The sequence below is a fragment of the Oryzias latipes genome, chromosome 14, assembly GCF_002234675.1.
Source record: "Oryzias latipes chromosome 14, ASM223467v1".
Taxonomy (NCBI): Eukaryota; Metazoa; Chordata; class Actinopteri; order Beloniformes; family Adrianichthyidae; genus Oryzias; species Oryzias latipes.
Genome location: NC_019872.2, coordinates 13,247,471 through 13,267,780, shown reverse-complemented (window position 1 = coordinate 13,267,780; position 20,310 = coordinate 13,247,471). Strand labels below are relative to the sequence as shown.

The window sequence follows — 20,310 nt, the reverse complement described above, 5'->3', positions numbered from 1 at the left end:
ACAGATTTTGAAGTTTCTGTCGGGATATGTATATTAAAGACCAATAAATTGTAAAGTATCGTCAAATTATGATTTAAAATATAGACTTTAAAAAAACCTGAAACACCCTTTGTTCTCCAACATCCCTTGGCAAAAAGTAGTCTACATAGTTGCACTACAAATAGTCTGTATTAAAAGTGAGACGGTGTACTTTTTTGTACAATATCTATTTTTTGTCAATGTTCCAATTGAATCTGAAAAAATATGAAGGTAGAACACTTCCTGCACTACATCTTCATGGTCTATAGTTTATTTGCTGTATTGATATCAAAGTATATTTAATAAAATAATCTTCAATTGGAATACTTTTTGCTGAGGACTCCTCTGCCCCTGATTTGACGATTGTACACTATTTGGTTACAAATTTAATAAAAAAACAACTACAACTAAACAATCTTTTTGAGTCCTGAAATTTAACAGATACACATTTCTGTGATATATATTTAATTATGTTTGAACATTTAACCAATTTAAAAACAACCTTGCCATTTCTGTGAATGTGCCCTTAAACTGGAGGTCAAACAGAAGTGGGAAACCTTAAGTTTATTTTATTTGTGCGGAAATCTTCATGTAAATGTAGATGGAAGCTCATCATTAAAATAAGGAAAACAGACATTTTCAAAAAGGACTCATTTATTTGAAAATATCTAACAAATCTTTTTTCGTAAACAGAAGGTAGGGATAGTTTTTAAATAAAAATACAAACCAGAAACCTGCAAAAGGCACTGCTGCCAGCTGGTTGCTGAAAAACGTACTGGTCTGCAGCGGCGACACTTGAGCAGAGCAGAAGAAATCCAGCGTGTCAGCCATCCACATATGTTTTTTATTATACACGCACGCAAACATACATACTTTAAACTGCTCTGAAACAGAAACCTCCAACATAAAAAAGATTTTTTTTTAGCAAATTACATAAAAAGTCCAATCAGTTTTGTTGAATATATGTTCAACAAAACAAGAACAAAAGTGCAACATTTCAAAATAAAAGATCCTCTTCCCTTCACAGACTAACTAATGGTCTGCAGATAGATGTGTAGACACAAACACCACTGTTAACCATTTGATTCTTGTTTTCTAACAGAACATTCCATTACAGACATTGTTTAAAAAAAACACTGTTTTCTTTTGTTCTGGAATAATAAAAAACACTTTATTTTAAAACTAAAATAAAAATGACCTGCTTTTTCCTAAAAGAATCGTGGATGCGAGACTGATGTCTACAAACAATGTTCAACATTCATTAAACTCAGAACACTGCTGGGGTTTTGATTGACAGGCAGAGCTCCGGTCATGAAGGCACTTGTGTAGAAAAGCACAGCGACTATCTGCAGCCCACAGGCCCATTTTGGGGTCGCTCCGATGTGCTTTGGCTCAGGAATCATGGGAGTTTGTCCTTTTCCCTGAAACTATAAAGGCCTGAGAGAAGAAGAAGTGATGAGACAACCAACAGAGGAGCCAGTGGAGAAAAGTAGAGAACCCCCTGCTTACCTGTCCTCCCCTCGCTCCTCCTCCAGCCACGCCACAATTTTCCCCTCCCACCCTGGAACAAGTGCTGCATCGTTGAAGACCTGCAAACAAACACATCTTTAAAAAAAAAAAAAAACTTAAAAACTCATCACTGCATGAAGCTGGATCTTCTCTACCTCCTCTTTTACTGTGCCAAACTCTGGGTCCAGAGCTTTAAAGTGATACCGGTAGTTTCCTTCTCGATCCACAGCTGCCTTAACATCCCTGAGAGTCACCTCGCCCAATCTGTCCAACAGGAAGTGGCTCATTTCACATAGACCATAATAGAAAGCACAAGAAGACAGATGTCAAACACCAACCTCTTGGGTATGTTGATCATTGAAGGAGTCATGGACTTCCCAGTAAAATAAAGGATTTTTGTGGAGGACGTCGAGCCGTTGTGGGACTTGAAAGTTTCTGAAATGAGCAGCAACACCACAGGGTTAGTCTGTGGGTTACACCTGAACACATCCTGGGCTTTTTGGTGCTCCTTACTCGTGGAAGGCCATGAGTCCAAGTGTGTGTGCTGATCTTTGCGTCGTGGAGATTTCCCTCTTTCCTGCAGAGGTTCATGAGGAAGCTCAGAGCTAAGAACATCTACTCCTCAACGAGAAAAAAATCTCCTGGAAAACCCCTTCAAACAACCCAAACCTTACAGCTGTTCTACTTAAAATAATTCAAATAATCCTAAAATTTAGCCATGACTGATGTGTTTGGCCTGTGCGTACCCTGTGCGTGTGCAGAGCGTGCAGTCGGTCCATGAGCGACACAATGCCCTGTTCCAGAGTGTCCAGGGTGTGCTGCTGAGGGTCGTGGTCCAAAAACTTGTTCCTCAGACTCCTCAGAGCATCTTGCATCAGTTGGACCTCCTCTGCCTGCCAGGAGGAGACAAAAACACGACAGATTTTTTTTTTTAAACCCCACGGTGAAGAACAAAAGAAACTTTTTCTGAGACTAAAAGAATACATCAGCGGTAAAAGTTCCTGTCTGATCATCTTTTGATCTATGGTAAAAATGTTCCCAGTGGTCTTTTTATTTTGATTATGTTGCTTTTAGCCAAACTCAAAAAACCTGTGTCATTTTCTAGGACTCTGTTTCTGCAGAGCGGCAGTAGTTCATTAGAAATTTGCCTTTGAGATGTGGGCAGGACCGTTGGCAGTAAGTGAGTAATTAAGTCCTTCGTCCTCTTTCAGTCCCTCTTACAGAGTGGAATAGGAAGCTGGTGGCCCACCCAGCATATTTTCTACATCTTTTTAAAAATGCATTTTTTTCTCTGCTCCTGCTTCACAATGATTTGAATAAAGAAATAATCGGAAAATGCAATTTTATGCTTAATGTTCTTTAGATGTCTTCCATCATCAGAAAAAGGACACAAAAACATTTTAAAAACACAAGAAAACTATTTTTTAATCAGATTGGGTCTTTAATGAGGAAAAAGAAGAGAAAAAAGACATGCAAATGCGTAAAATCTGGTGTATTCTGGGTCTGTTTACTGGAAAGATCCTATTCAAGTTAGACTGACTTAAATAATTGAAATTTTAACTTGTGTAGAAAGACTTCAGATGCTGAATCCGCTGATAGGAAGTCAAAGTATTTTAAATTTTCATTGTTTTCCCCTAAATTCATATCATGATGCATTTACTGTGGATAGGAAGTGAGCCACCACTCTAAAAGAAGGAACATCCTGCTGCAGAAGGGGTGGGGCTAACCATCAGACCACACCCCTTACAAAGTATTGACTGTAGTATATGAGACTATACTATACTATATATAGTATATGAGAACTGGACCAAGTGAGTGTGATGTCATCCACAGAAAATATTTTACCTCTGGCTTCAATTAAATGAAGCCAATTCAGTGGCCATTATTTGCGCAATACGGACATCGATGTTGGAGCCAGAAATCATCAGTAAGCAGTGATTGATCCAAGTCGGTCTGGGTCATTGTTTCTATGGCAACCATTCTCACCTATCAGAAATGGCTTGTTGGAAGTCCACCTGAAAGCAGGCTCAGGAGAATCTGTCAATTAAATGTTCTAAACGTTTCACATGAGACCACCTACTTCCATTGAGGCATCTGATTGGCCAGTTTCTAACTACACTACAGATAAAAATATAAAAAATTAGATTATCAAAAATGGTTATTCAGACAATAGTAGGGCTACATGATAAGAGGAAAATTCACGATTTGCCATATTAGTGATCAATCTGGCGATACATGAATAAACAGCAAAACAACCAAAAACATCATTTCCATTTCACTGCAACAGTTTAAATTAGAGTCAACAGTTTAATTTAAATTAGAGTCAGCATAATTTAAATTATACTCCAAATGACTTTCGTCTACATAGGAGGTGAACATCTAACATAAGGGCTCCATCCGATTGGTCAAATGCATGAAGGGATTTATTTGATTCGTTAAATACCTCAAGCAGCCTTAAGATGGTTTTAGCACATTTAAGGTAACCCTTTAGTGCAATTTTTGGTGTCTTTTGAGATATGCATATTGCACAGCTTGATATTGATAATTGATAACTGTAAATTTGCGATTCATTGTGCAGGCATTAACAGTATAATGTCTGAATAATAGATGTTTTTTTAATAGAATCTATGGGATTCTGGCTTCTTGAAACCAGCAGGTACTTCCTGTTTGAAACACAAGAGGGGAGGAGTCACTCAGTCCAGTTCTCTTGTACAGTCAATGCTACAAACCTGCTGTTTTCAGCAATTCATCAGCAGGTGACACTAGGTCCAACAGGCTCCTTTTTCATTCATAAACTGCTCTTCTCTCCAAACATGAAAGTGGATTTTGAAGGTTTACAGAAGACGCTGCCCTTTTTAAGGTGGAACAACACTTACGCCTGACACATGAGCGGAGCTTCCACAGTGAGAATATCCATTGTTTTCCGGGTTGATGGGGATCTGGCGGAAAAAGGAGGAAAATGTGAGCCGAGTGTCCCTAATCTGTGTTTTTGTACCCACAAACAGACTCACACACCTGCTGGAGGTTTCCAGACATCAGCTCCTGTAGAACGCCGCCTTTATGCTCCAACTGTTTCTGCAACTCTGTCTGTTAAAGAAAGCACAGCTGCTCGTCAAAACTCACATGAATACAACAGTTAACTTTGAGACAACACACCTGCAGTTTTCTGCTTTCTTCCAGCTTCTGCTTGAGCTGCTGAAGCAGTTTGTCCTTCTGTCCGATGTCCTTCTGCATCCCAGCAGCCAGAGAAATCACATTATTAAGTCAAACTGACAGGATCAGAAGGATTCAGCCACACGGTTAAAATAGACCTATCACCTTGCACTCGCTCCACAGCCTGTTGCTTTCCTCCAGCTTCCACTGCAGCCCTGCCTGCAGCAGAGGACAGGACACCAGAGTCGGTGTTAAATTACAACACAAAGAACCCTTCTGAACACATTTCTGAGCTAAAAACACACAAATTCATGAAAAAAAAAGATCTTTTTGGGGGGGTACGTTTTGGTTGCCGAGTTCCTCCTTCAGCATACTGGCTCTGAGGAGCTCCTGCTTCATCTGCAGGATCGATGCCTCCTGAGTGCACAGCCTCTGCTGCTGGGCGTCCTGCATGTCAGCAACACACACAGAGCTTCAGCTTCATCGGCATCACCTGGAAATTTGAGGCCGCAGGATGTCTTACCTTGACTGCCTGCAGGTTTCGCACCTCCTGCTTACAGCGCAACAGCTCCCTCTAAAACAGGCAAACGAGCCAAGGGTCACTTGTCAACACTACAGAAGTCTTCCTCGGTTTATGCAACGTTTCTCTTAAGTCTGAAAGGGTTACCTTCAGCTCTCGGACCTCCTCCATGCTCTGATCCAAATGGCTGCGAACAACAACCTCAAAAAAAAAAAAAAAGAGAGGTTGTGTGAGAGCCACAATGGAGGGAGGATAAAGGGAAATTGATACCCATGGAAGACGCACGCACCCAGACTCAGTGAAAGCAATGTGGGGCGGACATAAATAAAAGAAAAAACAACCAGGCAAATAGAAAGTGTAAGTGACGGTGGTTCAAAGACATTACCCCTACCTGGCGCCCCTCTTTTCACCCGACCTCACTAGCCAAGCGGCTGCAGAGAGCCCCATTGCTCTCCCCTTCAGCTCCTGCTCCCCCTAGTCAAAGCTGTACTTGTCAAATTCATTACAAAAAAAACAAAAACTTTTTCATTTGGTTTTATCTCCATAGCAACCATTTTATGTTTTGGTCGCCTGGGGATGACAGACAGGTCCATGTCATTTTAAGAAGGATCGGCAAAAGAAAACTTTTGCATTTCCTTGGCAACAATGGTTTTTAGTCGTTCCCTGTATGTTCATACTATATGTTATATCGTTTTGTCCAGCTTGAGCCACACACACACAATATTCCAGTTTTAAAAAGTTTGGTGATATCATCTTTTTTTTCCGGAGGGGCGGGGGAGGGGGTACTATTCCCAAAATTATTTTCATTGGGTACTAAGTGAGAGCAAATTCTGGCGAGTTTGTGCATGTGGTGAAGGCAACATTTTCACTCAAAGGCGCAGTAAGAAAGAAAAAAAAAGTAAAAAATAATCTGGTTTTTGCAGTCCAGGACTGCTGTGGAAAACTGAAAATTACCAGCTGTTGTTGGGGGTTGCCTGGGTCCAGAGCCACATTATGCTCTTCCTCAGGCAGCGCGCCGCGCAGCAGCAGAGCCTGCAGGAGCAAAGAGAGCACCGTATGATGGAGGTTTGGACTGAAAGGGCCTGTGGTGGGCTACAGCATTCACCGGTGTCTATATGAAGCCTCAGCTGCAAGAAAGGGCTGTGAATGCAAACTTGTACAAATGCTGCAGTAGCTCCCCCCACCGAACTCCTGACCTAAAAGTCTTTAGTTCCAAAAACAGTACTGTAGGAAACTGAAGCATAAATGCAGAATTTGAGCCAAAACTAACCGATTTGTCACAAGACCTGCTCCCTGATATGAAAGCTTTGCAAGTGGGAATAAAAACAAACGTTCTAGTTTTTAGATCTGGTCAGCTGAGAGGGAAAAAATAAAATAACAGATATTCATTTGATTGAAATTTCGTTTTTTCCATCAAGCCTCGGGGAGTGTTCAGTTTATGAGATTCTTTGGGGGAAAAAACAGATCTGGTTTAGTTCTTTTAGACTTTTCTGTAAAAAAAAAAAAAACAGAAAAAAAGTCACAAAACAACAAAAAATATTTTTATACACCATGAAAATTGTTTGTGACAGTCAAACAGCGATGTTTGTGAAATGAGGAGCATAACCACCACACTGCTCCTACCTGCAGAGAAGACACCATGCTCCGGGCCTCCTGCACCTCCTTCTCCAGCGATTCGCTAAGGGATTTCTCCCACTCTGACTCCGGCACAGACAGAGACGACTCGGCTGCACACAGAGACACAAAGGAAAGCATCACCACGAGCCCAAAGATGGCAATAAGGCGTTTCCTCTTGAACGTACCGCCGCTGCACTCAGGCTGCTGGCTGCTGGACGTGCTGCACGGCTTCAGTGAGGTCAGAGGACTAGGAGAGCTGAGGCTCCGGAAACACAGAGAAAACTTAGTTAAACACCCACATTTTCTGGAACTTTGGTCCAACACTTTGACCTTTAGTGGGTGAGGGCTGCACGTGAGAGTATGACTGCGGGGCCTGAAGGCAAGGACACGTCTGCAGAGTGCTTGGCGTGTACTCAACAGCAGGGGGGGGGCAACTTTATTGATGTTCTGAACCAAAACATCAACACTTCTGTCCCCTCCATCTCCTGATCTGGGGCCTCATTTATAAACGTTGCGTACGCACAAAATAAAGGCGTACGCCACTCTCTACACAATAATTGATATTTATAAAAAGCAAACTTGACGGGAAAATGTGCGGTCCTTCACGCAAGCTCTGACCCAGGCGTACGCACAAAAACGGGTGAAATGAGAAACGGCGACACCGTCGGCAGATGGAAGAAACACGTGAAAGTGAAAATGACAATACTGCCTCTCATAAATAACATGAAGACTTCACAAAGCAAGTCTTACAATTAACACGAACACCCGTTTGATCGATTAGCAGTGAGACAAACAAAAAAAATCAAACGAAAATTACAACAGAAATTCAAATGAACACTTATTTGGAAAAAGTAAAGTGAAATATGTTCTGCAATATTGGCATGTTGTGCAATTCATCCTCATAAATAATATAGTTAACAGAACGAAACAATGTACAAAACTGATATTCTCGTCAGTGTGTCCGTCTGGAGGAGCAGACAAAGGTGTGGGCGTGCGGACGGACGTACTAATGATCCACTGGGGAAAGTTGTTTTCATAGTAAAACATTTCTTCATAAGCTATGGGATTATGGTATTCATACATATGCCTTTAGTTTGTTTTATTTTTGATAAAACAATGTATGGCGTATGTCTCAACTATTCAGAAAGCAACAAGAAATTACATTTGCGCGGATCAATTTCCCATTTCCACGTGGATTATTACCGACATCTGTAGCTTGTCAGATGTAATTAAATGGAGGGAAATAAATGCCCCATCACAATGCGTAATGACGCACAATGGCTGATCTTACGCTCTTAGAAGATGTGGCAAATGGAAGAATTCGGAGTGAACGCATCTTTAGACAGCAAGAAGACTTGTTGGCAAACGAGGACGAGTGGCTTATGAGCCGGTTCTGACTTCCTCGAGCCGTCCTCTTGGACCTCTGCGGGCTTTTGGGCCCGGCGTTACAGAGGAGCACTCGGAGGAACCACGCGTGTCACCCGGTGCATCTGGCGCTCCGGTCCCCCCCCCCCCCCCCCCCCTCCCCGATGGAGCGCTGCAGCCTCACAACCTCGAATGGTTGTGAGGCTGCAGCATTTACGGCGTCTGCCGCTCACGTGCCTTTTGGCATTAGTAATGCCCACACTGTGCCCTCCAAACAACACTTTTCTCCTCTTTTCCACCTCGCCAACGATAACTTCTACTTCACATTGAGTGAAGTTACGTTTTTTTGATTTCCTCTCGGTGTTTGCCATGGTTCCGCAATCAATGAATATTCATTTGTGGGCGTTTCACGGACTATTTATGGACAAATATGGGCGTTTCATGCAGCCGCAAAAAGCTGCGCTGCATTTAGAATCGGTTGTGATTTATTAAGGGAAAGATGCGCAGGATGTGCGTGCGCACGGTTTTATAAATCCGAATATTTCTTTGCGTACGCACGTCCTATGTTTCATCCGTACGCCATTTCTGACGCAAATCCTATGCAAAGTTTTATAAATGAGGCCCCTGAACTCTACACTTAACTGTCCCAAAACACTAAAAAGATTTTATACACAATTAGCCCCTTTATTTTGAAAGAACATTTGATCAATACTGAGTGTGAAAAGAAAACACAACTGCTATTAGAGGACAGAATAAGTGGCATAATTATTATTGCAAGTCCACTGGGAACGCTTTGAAAATATATAAGAAAAAAGAAAGAAGAGCCAAGCAAAAAAAAGCCAAAACCTGCAGTTATCAGTCCTCAGTAAGAGTGTGGTGGATTCCAGTTTAGAACAACTTGGTAAAACAGAAAACTACAGTTGCCAAAATGGATTTTTTTTGGCTTAAATAAAAAAACGGCAATGATCCTGGAGCAATGTTTCTGTACAGATGAGAACTAACCCAAGATCGCTGGTTATAATATAAAGTAAGTTATTAAACAAATATTTTTTTACATTACTTGTAGAATAGAGTATAGGAACGCAACAGATAAACTAAATTATGTTTTTGTGCAGATATTTAATAGCAGCTATAGAACACAGAGGTTAAACTGGCTTGATTGACTACCACAGTACCTAAAGTCTTTAAATCTCTCAGTCAAAGATGAATGTATTTGCAGATTAAAATAATTATTGTTTAAAGTGGATAACGCAACAAGACAAGGACTTAAAGGACAGTAGAAAGATTTACAATAAAATAGTAAAAGATGTAAAAAGAATCCATGTTTGATGGATGTTTAAAGTCCAGGGGCCTCATTTATAAACGTTGCGTACGCACAAAAGAAGGCGTACGCCTCTCTCTACACAATAATTGATATTTATAAAAAGCAAACTTGACGGGAAAATGTGCGGTCCTTCACGCAAGCTCTGACCCAGGCGTACGCACAAAAACGGGTGAAATGAGAAACGGCGACGCCGTCGGCAGATGGAAGAAACACGTGAAAGTGAAAATGACAATACTGCCTCTCATAAATAACATGAAGACTTCACAAACCAAGTCTTACAATTAACAGCCTACACGAAGATCCGTTTGATCGATCAGCAGTGAAACAAACAAAAGAAAATCAAACGAAAATTACAACAGAAATTCAAATGAACAGATATTTGGAAAAAGAAAAGTGAATCATGTTCTGCAATATTGGCATGTTGTGCAATTCATCCTCATAAATAATATAGTTAACAGAACGAAATAATGTACAAAACTGATATTCTCGTCAGTGTGTCCGTCTGGAGGAGCAGACAAAGGTGTGGGCGTGCGGACGGACGTACTAATGATCCACTGGGGAAAGTTGTTTTCATAGTAAAACATTTCTTCATAAGCTATGGGATTATGGTATTCATACATATGCCTTTAGTTTGTTTTATTTTTGATAAAACAATGTATGGCGTATGTCTCGACTATTCAGAAAGCAACAAGAAATTACATTTGCGCAGATCAATTTCCCATTTCCACGTGGATTATTACCGACATCTGTAGCTTGTCAGATGTAAATAAATGGAGGGAGATAAAATGCCCCATCACAATGCGTAATGACGCACAATGGCTGATCTTACGCTCTTAGAAGATGTGGCAAATGGAAGAATTCGGAGTGAACGCATTTTTAGACAGCAAGAAGACTTGTTGGCAAACGAGGACGAGTGGCTTATGAGCCGGTTCTGACTTCCTCCAGCCGTCCTGTTGGAACTCTGCGGGCTTTTGGGCCCGGCGTTACAGAGGAGCACTCGGAGGAACCACGCGTGTCACCCGGTGCATCTGGCGCTCCGATGTCCCCCCCCCCCCAGATGGAGCGCTGTAGCCTCACAACCTCGAATGGTTGTGAGGCTACAGCATTTACGGCGTCCGCCACTGTTTGCCGCTCACGTGCCTTTTTGGCATTAGTAATGCCCACACTGTGCCCTCCAAACAACACCTTTTTCCTCTTTTCCACCTCGCCAACGATAACTTTTACTTCACATTGAGTGAAGTTACGTTTTTTTCATTTCCTCTCTGTGATTGCCATGGTTCCGCAATCAATGAATATTCATTTGTGGGCGTTTCACGGACTATTTATGGGCAACTATGGGCGTTTCATGCAGCCGCAAAAAGCTGCGCTGCATTTAGAATCGGTTGTGATTTATTAAGGGAAAGATGCGTAGGATGTGCGTGCGCACGGTTTTATAAATCCGAATATTTCTTTGCGTACGCACGTCCTATGTTTCATCCGTACGCCATTTCTGACGCAAATCCTACGCAAAGTTTTATAAATGAGGCCCCAGATCTCTACTGAAACCAACAGAAAAGATTAAGTGGGAAACTAGTAAAACGACTGATTTAAACTGTAATATAATGAAGAAACATCATGAAAAACTGTGGGTGAAAACTACCACAACTAAGAACAGCTGATAACAAACAACAACAAACAGTTATTGATAGGCCTAATCTGGAACAGAACATGTGCTTTTTATACTTTGGTTCTGTCTTTGTGTCGGTTATCCTTCTTCAAATAAATGCTTGATTTCCTTTTTTTTAATTACTAATTCTGTTTGTATTTTGTCTTTTTTCTTTTGGTCTTGTCCAATATTTTGGGCTTTCTTTAAAACATGCATGCACAGTTCTGACTTAAGTATCCAGAAGTCTATAATGATTCCTGGGACAAACCATCAGCAAAATGAAATTCTGAATAAGCACTGTAGAGTCCAAACAGTTGCTACGGACCGATTGTTCCATCAAAACATACATTTGCACAAAAAATAAATAAATAAAACACCTCTAGGGGTTCATCTTACCATTTAACCTGTGCCCCCCCCATTTTGTTCTTCAGATGGTTTGGTCTGAACAGAGCATTCAGCGATACTCCGTCCTGCAGTGCATCTGCAGCATCAGCAGCTCAACAAACCCATGATCGTTTCTCCGTCTGCTGACAAACTCCACCCCTCACCCTTAAGCTGTCAAACGGTTACTATGCCAACCAAGGACGCAGGCAGGGGCTTCCTCTCTGTCTGTCACTGCAGCTTACATATCCAGCACAGGCATTACAACAAATCAAAGTTTTCTCCTGCGATATGCCCTGACGAGAACCAACCCACTCACCAAATGGTACGGCGCGAACCAATGGACACGTGTCGTCAGGATAAAGCTAAAAACAGCAACACGTGATAAAAAAAAAGGGGTCATTTCCACTTCTGTCCTGTTTCACAGCTCTCCCATAAAACAGGAGAACACTTGGAGTAAAGTCATGTGCTCAGTCAGGCACTGGGGTACAAACCCACTAAAAAGAAAAAAAGGCACTGAATGTTTTTTGCTGTTAGATAAGTGAGCAAAAAATAGTTTTAAAGCACATTTCACACAAACATAGCAGAGCAGACAGTGGGAGACGGTGAGGAGGCATTAGTAAAGCTGACGACGGGCATTTAAGGGAAGGTTAAAGCTCAGATTGTTCAAATATTTGTGCTTTAAACTAAATAAATAAATATTTTCTCCTTTCTTTTGCTGAATCTATTTTTATTACTGGATCCATCAATAAACTACAGGCAGAGCACTTGTTTTTTTCCCAACTCATCTACTTCCTGCCCACAAATTTCTGGACCCCTGCTGGAGGAAATTGGTATCACCCCGATGTGGCCCAGGTACAAATGTACAGTACAACAAATATTTTACTTTTTTTTGCTCTTATATAATATTTTTGGGCTTTCTTTATTTTTGATAGTGGTGGATCAAGGAGAGACAAGCAGCAAAGCCATTCATTTTTAGCCACTTCTTTTCTAATCTGTGTCAAAATGTTGTTTGATCTAGCCATCTTTGGACAAAAACAGGACACAAACAGATGGTCTATCCCTGACAGAGACAATTAATAGATTTTTTTGTTGATTTTTTTAATAGTACCCTCTTCAGTTGTGCGGTGTAGCTTTAAAATGGCTTCAAGGTTTCCATGCTGCAATGAGATAAATGATCAGTTCCTGCTAAACCAATATTCCTTCTCATAGCTTTATTTGAACCTTTAGGGGGCATATTTGATGTGTAAAATGCAGTTCTTTTCACTGCTGTGACCAACAGACCTAAAGACTAAGATTTTAAATGTAAATCAGGACTTTAACATCTGAAAGCGGTCAGGGATCAGTAATTATTTAACTGTGAACTTGCTGGATGACAGAGGTTCTCACATCTTTCTCCACAAACCACAATCGTTCTGCTAACAAGGAGCTTTAGCAGAGTGCGGGGTGAGACTCTGCAGGGAAATTACCTGCTGGACTGAAGGGGGTCCTGCTCATCGGAGGCTCCTCGCTCATACTGTTCAACCAGGGCTCGGACACACACACTGGGGTCCTTAGCTGACCCAAGGCCACTGAAAGGCGGTTCAGAGAAAAAGTGAAGATATTTTGGGAACAAGGATAACAGTTGTTGACAAAAAAAATTGTGCCAGTATGGGACAGTATGGGTTCAGGTCAAATCGATCAACATCACTGGCCCTGATGAATGTAACAGAAAATATAAAAAATGCAATTGATGATAAAAAACATTTAATCGGGGTATATATTGATTTAAAAAAAAGCTTTTGACACGATTAACCACTGCATATTAATTAATAAATTGGAAGGATTTGGCATTAGGGGGTTAGTGTTAAACTGGATCAGAAGCTATTTGAGCAACAGAAAGCAGTTTGTAAAGGTTGAAGGTGCTTGTTCTCAATGTTTGGACATTGTTTGTGGTGTCCCTCAGGGGTCGGTTCTGGGACCAATATTTATTTTACATATAAATGATTTATTTAAGGTTTCTAATAAATTACGGTTAGTTTTATTTGCTGACGACACGAATGTTTTTTGTGATGGGGATGATCTGCAGCAACTCATAGAAATTGTTAAGAAGGAGATGGAAAAACTGAAGCTGTGGTTTGATGTAAATAAACTTTCACTAGATTTAAGTAAAAAAAAAATGATGTTATTCGGTCACCATAATGGTAAAAAAATATGAACATTAACATGCACATAAATGGGATGAAACTTGAAAGAATTTATGAAAATAAATTTCTTGGGGTCATAATTGATGACAAACTTACCTGGAAAGCACATATTAGGTACTTACAAACTAAACTATCCAGAAGTATTTCTGTGTTGAATAAAGCTAAACTGGTTCTGGACCACAAATCACTCCACATATTATACTGTGCATTGGTCTTACCATATTTTTCTTATTGTGTAGAGGTTTGGTGGAACAACTATAAAACAACGTTACATTCACTTTCAATACTTCAAAAGAGAGCAATACAAATCATACACAAAGTCAATTACCTTGAGCGCACAAATAAATTATTCATACAATCAAAATTACTCAAATTTTACGATCTAGTAGAGTATTGTACCGCTCTAATAATATTCAAGGCCGAAAACAATTTCTTACAGACGAATATCCAAAGGTTATTTATTAAAACACAATTTTAGGGAAAAAAATAAATTACTCATTTCTCAAGATTTTGTGTTTCAGTTTGTATAGTGAAGTTGTGGAACAGAACCAGTAAATGCTTGAAACAATGTCCAAACATAAAAGAATTTAAGTATAAATACAGAGATATGATTATTGATAAATATGTACAAGTACAAAACAATAAAGAACATCAGCATTTGTAAATCTGCATACTTAGAAAATGCGTTTTGTTATTCATTTGTGTGTTTTTTGGAAATGAGAATTACATGTGCAGTTGTAACCGAATACACACTTGGGTAGGGCACTGGACTTTGATGGTGGGTGTACTGGGTTTAGTTAGGAAAGTAAGGACTTAAGGTAAAGGGGGTGAGAGTTTATAAGATTTGTCTTCTTCTCACTCCCTTTTGGACTTGTGTTGTTTATATAATTTTGTCTTGTTATATATAATTTTCTTATTTTATACAATTTTTGTCGTGTTTTTTTCTTATTTTGTTATTCTACACTTGTTTTCACCTCTCCAAAATAAAAAGGTAACTTACTTAAAAAAGGTTTTAAATTGGAAAACTACCAGATTCTGTTCCCCACATCCATCTGTGGATGCGTTGACTTAGTAGCTCAACGCTTAAGAGCTAATAAAATACCTGTGTTGATTGAATTAAATGAATAAAAACCAAACAATTACACATATCTGAAAAAATGTTTTTTGGGGGAGAAAAGAGCAAGGGAGCAAAGTGAAGAAGAGCCTTTAACTTCAAAGAAAAATAAAGCTGCTATTTACAGACAAAACCAGGAGTCTTCCTCAGCATATGGGTTTGTTAAGACAGTACTTACCATGTACCAGAAGCTGCTCTGCCTTAATATGCAGCGACTGATTGTCAAATGTTTCACACACGCGGATAATGAAGTTGCAGATACAGTAGATTTAAGTTTATAATTATGTTTAGAAAACACCAGTTTAATGACGGCTGTACCATTTCATTTTGTTTTAGTCCTCAAAAGTCAGACATGCTAAAGTTAGCGTCCGGCTGTTAGCCTCCACTTTGACGTTAAAGGGAAAATCTACATCACAAAGTTTACGTTTACAAAGAACGAAGATTCAAATACATAAAGTTGTTTCTGATTTGTTTAAAATTGTAAAACGTTTCTTACAGCAAGGCTGAATTAGACAGGTATCTGTTAAGAAACGTGAGCGTAAAAGAATACAGTTAAAAATTAGGATTTATGTAAAAGAAAAATATGAAAGATAATCTGAAAGATGATCCAAGACTGGGTTGAGTTCCTAGTGTTACAATAATATTCTATGAAAAAAAACTGTAATGCCGCTTTTATTGAATTATTTACAAATCATAATCAAATTCTACAAATCAACAACTTTGTTTAATTGAATATTTGTCATCTATTAAAAACAAAACAAAAAACCCCTTTTGTTTTCTACTTATATTTTCACATTTTTGCAAAATGTTTGAAAACTGGGTTTTTCAGAGACTGGAAGCTTCTCAAATATATCAAAAGCAAACTTTGGCCTGTTTGGACCTGTGCAGAGCAGAAGCTGATGATCTGTCAGTGGGATCAGCTGGATAACCAAGCTTTTATTTAACCAGTTAACCCACATTTCATTTACATTACATTACCCGACTGACTAAATGTAAAATGAATAGTTTAAACATAATTCTTTCTTTGTCGTTTAGCTGGGAAAGTATGTTGCACTGGGGTTCTGTCCTCTATTCTCATTTACTTCTCCTCTCCTCTATTCTTAGTCATTTATTTATCATTTAGTTCTCCATGCCTCTTTTCGGCGCAGTGTGATTCAGGTGTTGTCCCCCCTGGGGGGGTGATTCCAGATTCCAGTTTGCTTGTCTGTGCTCCTGTCCTTGGCGGTGGACTTTGCCTCGCCTCTGGCTCGTTTCAAGCCGTCCCCCAACTCCATCTGTATAAAGCCTATCTGCTACATTATTCAAACATATAGTTGTAGAGTTTGATAAGTTAATTCTTCTCGAAGAGTTCTGGCACATCGCCTGTTCATCCTAGGAGAGGATCCCTCCTTTGTGTGGACATCCATGAGGTTTCTTCTTTTTCCCCCCAGAATTCTTTTGTTTAGGAGAAGGAGGGTCTAATGGCAGGGATGACCAGTTTAGCTTAGTCTGTTTAGTCTGTTTAGCAATCACCTATTGTATTTTATAACTGTTTTCATGTTTTTGTTCAATCACCTGCCCATTGATTTAATTGTACTGTGGCTGTGAAACTCAATCTCTCCAAAGTGTGGGATCTAAGAGAAAGGTGAATGAACAGATTATAAAGTAAATTATTTGCATACCCATGAATTCGTGTGGTCCGTACAGGAAGTGATGCGTCAAGCCGGGCTGATACCAGTGCAGCGGCGGCACCTTGAGCCAATGCGACGGCGGAATGAGGGTTGTGGCCAGAGCCGGCTTGTGTCAAGCTCCTCCCACTTCCTGAAGCGGTCCTTTGATTGGCAGAGGGTTTAAAGTGGGCAGCTAGTGCCAGAACGATCCTCATTAAAGACTTCAGGTTCCCTTCAAGGACATCTGGGAAAATCAGAACAGAAGAATACAACATTAAATAAATACATGAAGGACAGAGCCAACTTCCATTTGTAGGAAAACAATGGCTTCTACTGTCAACACAAAAGTATTATGGTAAAACCGGTAAAACAGGAAGCTGGTTGGCCAACTCTAAAAGCAACTTGGTCAATGGATAACTAACCATTGCAAGGTGTTTTAGCACTAGCGGCTAAAAAATATAGCCCAACCTTAACCTTATTTATCACAGCCCAACACTGCTCTTCATATTTTCTATCCTAGCCAGCAATCACAGCTGGCAGAGCAAACTCCAGTTTTTGCTCTTCCTTAATGATTTTGACTAAGCATTTGCAAGAAATAGGAAATTACTTCAGGCTGTTTTCAACGGAAATATTCTGAAATTTTAGTGTCACAATGTGAAGTGGCACTGAAGCCATTTTGCTAACTTTGAGGCTAAAAGCAGCCGGGATGAAGGTTGATAGGGTTCATTTTAGTATATTTTCTTTTTCTCTCCTAGCAGAAATCCTTACAGGTCATTTTTTGCAAATCCAGGTGAAGTCAAAAATCCAAGTCGAATCCCGGGTCCTAAGTATATTGTTCAAAATGGGTATTCTCCTGTCACAAACCAAAATGAACATACTTTAGAGACCAAATCAGATAAAATTGTGTTTTTGCTGTTTTTTAACATGTTGTTATGGTATTTTCTCATGATAGGGGGCATATCAAAAATAAAAATAAGCTTAAAACTGAAGTTTAAATTATTTCTTTATTCAAATCATAAAAAAAACATAATTGTGACAGAAATTTTTTCGAGCTCTCAGCAACGGGGAGGGGAACGGGGTGGAGTTGCTGTGTGCCAGTAGTCCCGCCCCCTTCTCAGAGGGGAATTTCTATTGAATCTTGCAGCTCTGCAGAACTTATGTCATAGAAAGTGACAGGTTTTTGATTTAGGCTAAAAACTGCATAATCAGATTGAAAAGACCACTAGGAACACTTTGAAAACAGATCAAAAGATGATCAGAGTGGGACTTGAAACAAAACAGCAGAGATTCAACTATAAGATTTTAAAATGTCTGTATTATTACATGTATATGACAATAACACAAGGTCAGTCATTAGACCTTGCTTGTTAGATCAGACATTGATGTCTTAGGGGGTAAAAAACAAAACAAATGTAGTGATCACAAATCACAAAAATAAAGTCATAAATAAAGTTACTGTCCATTCTGATGAGGCTGGTTCTGGTAAATGAAAACATGGTTAAGCGCAATTACATTAAATTCCTAGTGCTAGGATACCCAAATAAAAACCATGGCGACCCAAAGTAATATGAATAGCACAGTAATTATCCCAGATGAGGGAGGAGAACATAGCTGGAAGTGAGTGTACTTTCATTGACATTTTTAATGGTGCTGCAATTTGCAAGTCCTAACATGTCTCTTGAAACATGAATGCTGTGAGTGCACACCCATTACATGGAAAAATTCAAAGTCCCACCCCGATCATCTTTTGATACATTTTAAAAGCGTTCCCAATGGATTTTTAATTATTATTTAGTCAGTTTTAGCCAAAATTTAAAAAAATATGTCGCTGTCTAGAGCATAGTTTTTTGCAGAGCTGCTGTAGTTCAGTGCAGTAGAAATTTGCCTCTGAGTTGTGGGTGGTCCCCAATGCTGGGAGCTCTACGTTTACACTCTCTCCTACTAGCTTACAGCCCCTCTGAACCCCAAGCTAACACAGAGAGAACTTTATCAGTTTCTGTGTACCAGGAACTTTGAGAACAGAGGTTCTATATATTTACTATCCTCCACTTAGCCTCGCTTTGGAAAAAAGATGATCCATTCATTCCCACCTTATCAACAGAGAACTTCAGTCACAGCCAGTAAAGAGACACAATCTTTGCTGGGCCGTTGTGTTCTCACAGCTTTAGGCTCTGTTCAATCTTTTGCACAACACATCTTCAACACATGGGACAAAAATGTACCTTTAGCAGATATGTGAGGCATGTGTATGTGTCTGGAGGAAATGAAATGCAGGACTTCCTCAACATTCTTCCTGCTTTCCTCTCTGCTTTGGGGCGGAACAAAGACGCCATCCAGCACCACACCAGCTGATCAAAATACAAAAAGAAAGGAAAAGGAGACAAACGTGAGGCTTGCTGGGCAGCTGGACCGGAACAGCTGTGAGAGACCAACACTAGGCAGTAACAGGATTTTCTGTTTGGGCTTTGCTGCTAAAATTCAGCAACAAGAAGCAATTTCTTTTCTTGTTATGGTGGGTTCTGGTGAAATGTAATTTTAGAGTGGATGCAAACATGCAGATCATGGATACTTTGCACTTAAAAAACAAAACAGTTTAATTTTATAGCTTTAAAACCCCAATATGGGAGGAATATTTGATGTATTGAGAATAATGTAGGATTTTGGTGTTTTAGCGTCAATGCGTCAATTTATTTACCAACTATCTCTATAAGGTGGACCAGAACCTCTCCATCCTGCAGATCCCGCCTCAGATCCTTGATGGGTTTCAGGCCCGGTCTCTTCCTCAGCTGAGCGTTCACCCAGGACACATACGCCACCAGTTGTTGCTGCAAGGTAGAGCGGTCAGACAAACACTGAGCTCAGTAAGAGGTCATGAGAAGTTTAGGGACCGCTTGACGGATGCAAGGATTATTGAGGTGCTGCGGGTAAAATCAGGAGCCACATGAACATTTTAGGGGGGGCGCAAATGAGGCTTAGGCCCATCTGGAGCCTGATGATGCTCGGACAAACAGAGCCTTTGTTTCTGATGTGGGGAGCAGGAGCAGTGAGGGGGGCGTTCTTTGTTTCAGGGTGCTTGTTCTGCGTTGAGCACAGCTCAGCAGCCCCCTTTTGGTCCTCTTTTTCTGGACACTGACTGACATTCCCTGCCGTCTCCTGGTTTACGACACCGTTACCATTTTGTCACGTGACAGCTCGTCGTCCAGGATACCTGTCTGAGAAGAAGCACGTTTTCCAAACAACAGAGGACTTGACCTTTCACGCTGCTTTCTAACGCACTGATGGAAAAACCAACTAAACAGTTCTGAAGCATAAGTCGAACTGACATTAGGTTACTTTAACGGACTGATTTTTGATGCTATGTAGCATGCTTACGCATCACAACATGTGTCTTAATAAACACTGAAAATTCACAATTCTTTATTGGATTTGAAAAGTTTGGAGTGGAGTTTAGGTCCAGTTACCTCGCTGGAGCTCCCGTGCAGCACCTCATCCAGCGCACTTCCTCTGGAAAGTGAAGCGATCATTTCTGAGCCGGAGCCCCATCAAATAGAGCCAGACAAGTACCCTTCCACAGAGCCCAGCGGCCGATACCGTGTCCGTCACCGCCGCGGAGGGATAAGCTGGAGCCACTGGCACACCGCGGCGGACGGCTCCTGTAGTCGACTCGCTTAGGGTTCCCGTTACTCAGCCAGTTAGTTTATGGTGAAGTCAGCTATCTGCGGAAGACCCACAACTTCCGGCTTCAGTGTAAAATGACAAAAAGCGACTTCCGGTGTTGTGGTGGGACAACTGTTCAAACCTCCGCACATCATGCCCGAGCACGCGGATG

At 40.5% G+C, this 20,310-nt stretch overlaps 1 protein-coding gene across 3 annotated transcripts; it reads right to left on the bottom strand.

The window, feature by feature from the left end:
* Positions 1-654: 654 nt before the first annotated feature.
* On the bottom strand, positions 655-20,246 carry LOC101159969 (dixin-like). Of its 3 annotated transcripts, none has more exons than XM_023962292.1 (21): positions 19,943-20,239; positions 19,177-19,306; positions 18,704-18,829; positions 16,494-16,725; positions 13,002-13,103; positions 7,003-7,079; positions 6,824-6,927; positions 6,155-6,232; positions 5,348-5,401; positions 5,204-5,254; positions 5,023-5,127; positions 4,846-4,899; positions 4,684-4,755; positions 4,543-4,614; positions 4,404-4,466; positions 2,274-2,420; positions 2,041-2,104; positions 1,866-1,962; positions 1,683-1,791; positions 1,528-1,607; positions 655-1,455 (listed from the first exon to the last, which is right to left on the bottom strand). In XM_023962292.1, exons 1-21 carry the CDS (start codon positions 20,003-20,005, stop codon positions 1,446-1,448), a joined length of 1,890 nt encoding a protein of 629 aa, XP_023818060.1. In that variant the 5' UTR covers positions 20,006-20,239; the 3' UTR covers positions 655-1,445. The 3 variants fall into 3 exon arrangements, with proteins under 3 accessions (XP_023818060.1, XP_023818061.1, XP_023818062.1); XM_023962293.1 differs by having other exon boundaries at positions 7,003-7,073; XM_023962294.1 differs by lacking the exons at positions 655-1,455; positions 1,528-1,607; positions 1,683-1,791 and having other exon boundaries at positions 1,881-1,962; positions 2,041-2,142; positions 19,943-20,246.
* Between the last annotated feature and the right edge of the window lie 64 nt (positions 20,247-20,310).

Excerpts from the sequence above, each read along its gene's own strand:
- LOC101159969 (XM_023962292.1), bottom strand. The coding sequence starts at position 20,005 with ATGATCGCTTCACTTTCCAGAGGAAGTGCGCTGGATGAGGTGCTGCAC. Across the intron at positions 7,080-13,001 it reads GACCCCCTTCAGTCCAGCAG|CCTCAGCTCTCCTAGTCCTC; the intron begins GTAATTTCCCTG and ends GTGTTTCCGGAG. Across the intron at positions 1,608-1,682 it reads TTGGCACAGTAAAAGAGGAG|GTCTTCAACGATGCAGCACT; the intron begins GTAGAGAAGATC and ends GTTTGTTTGCAG.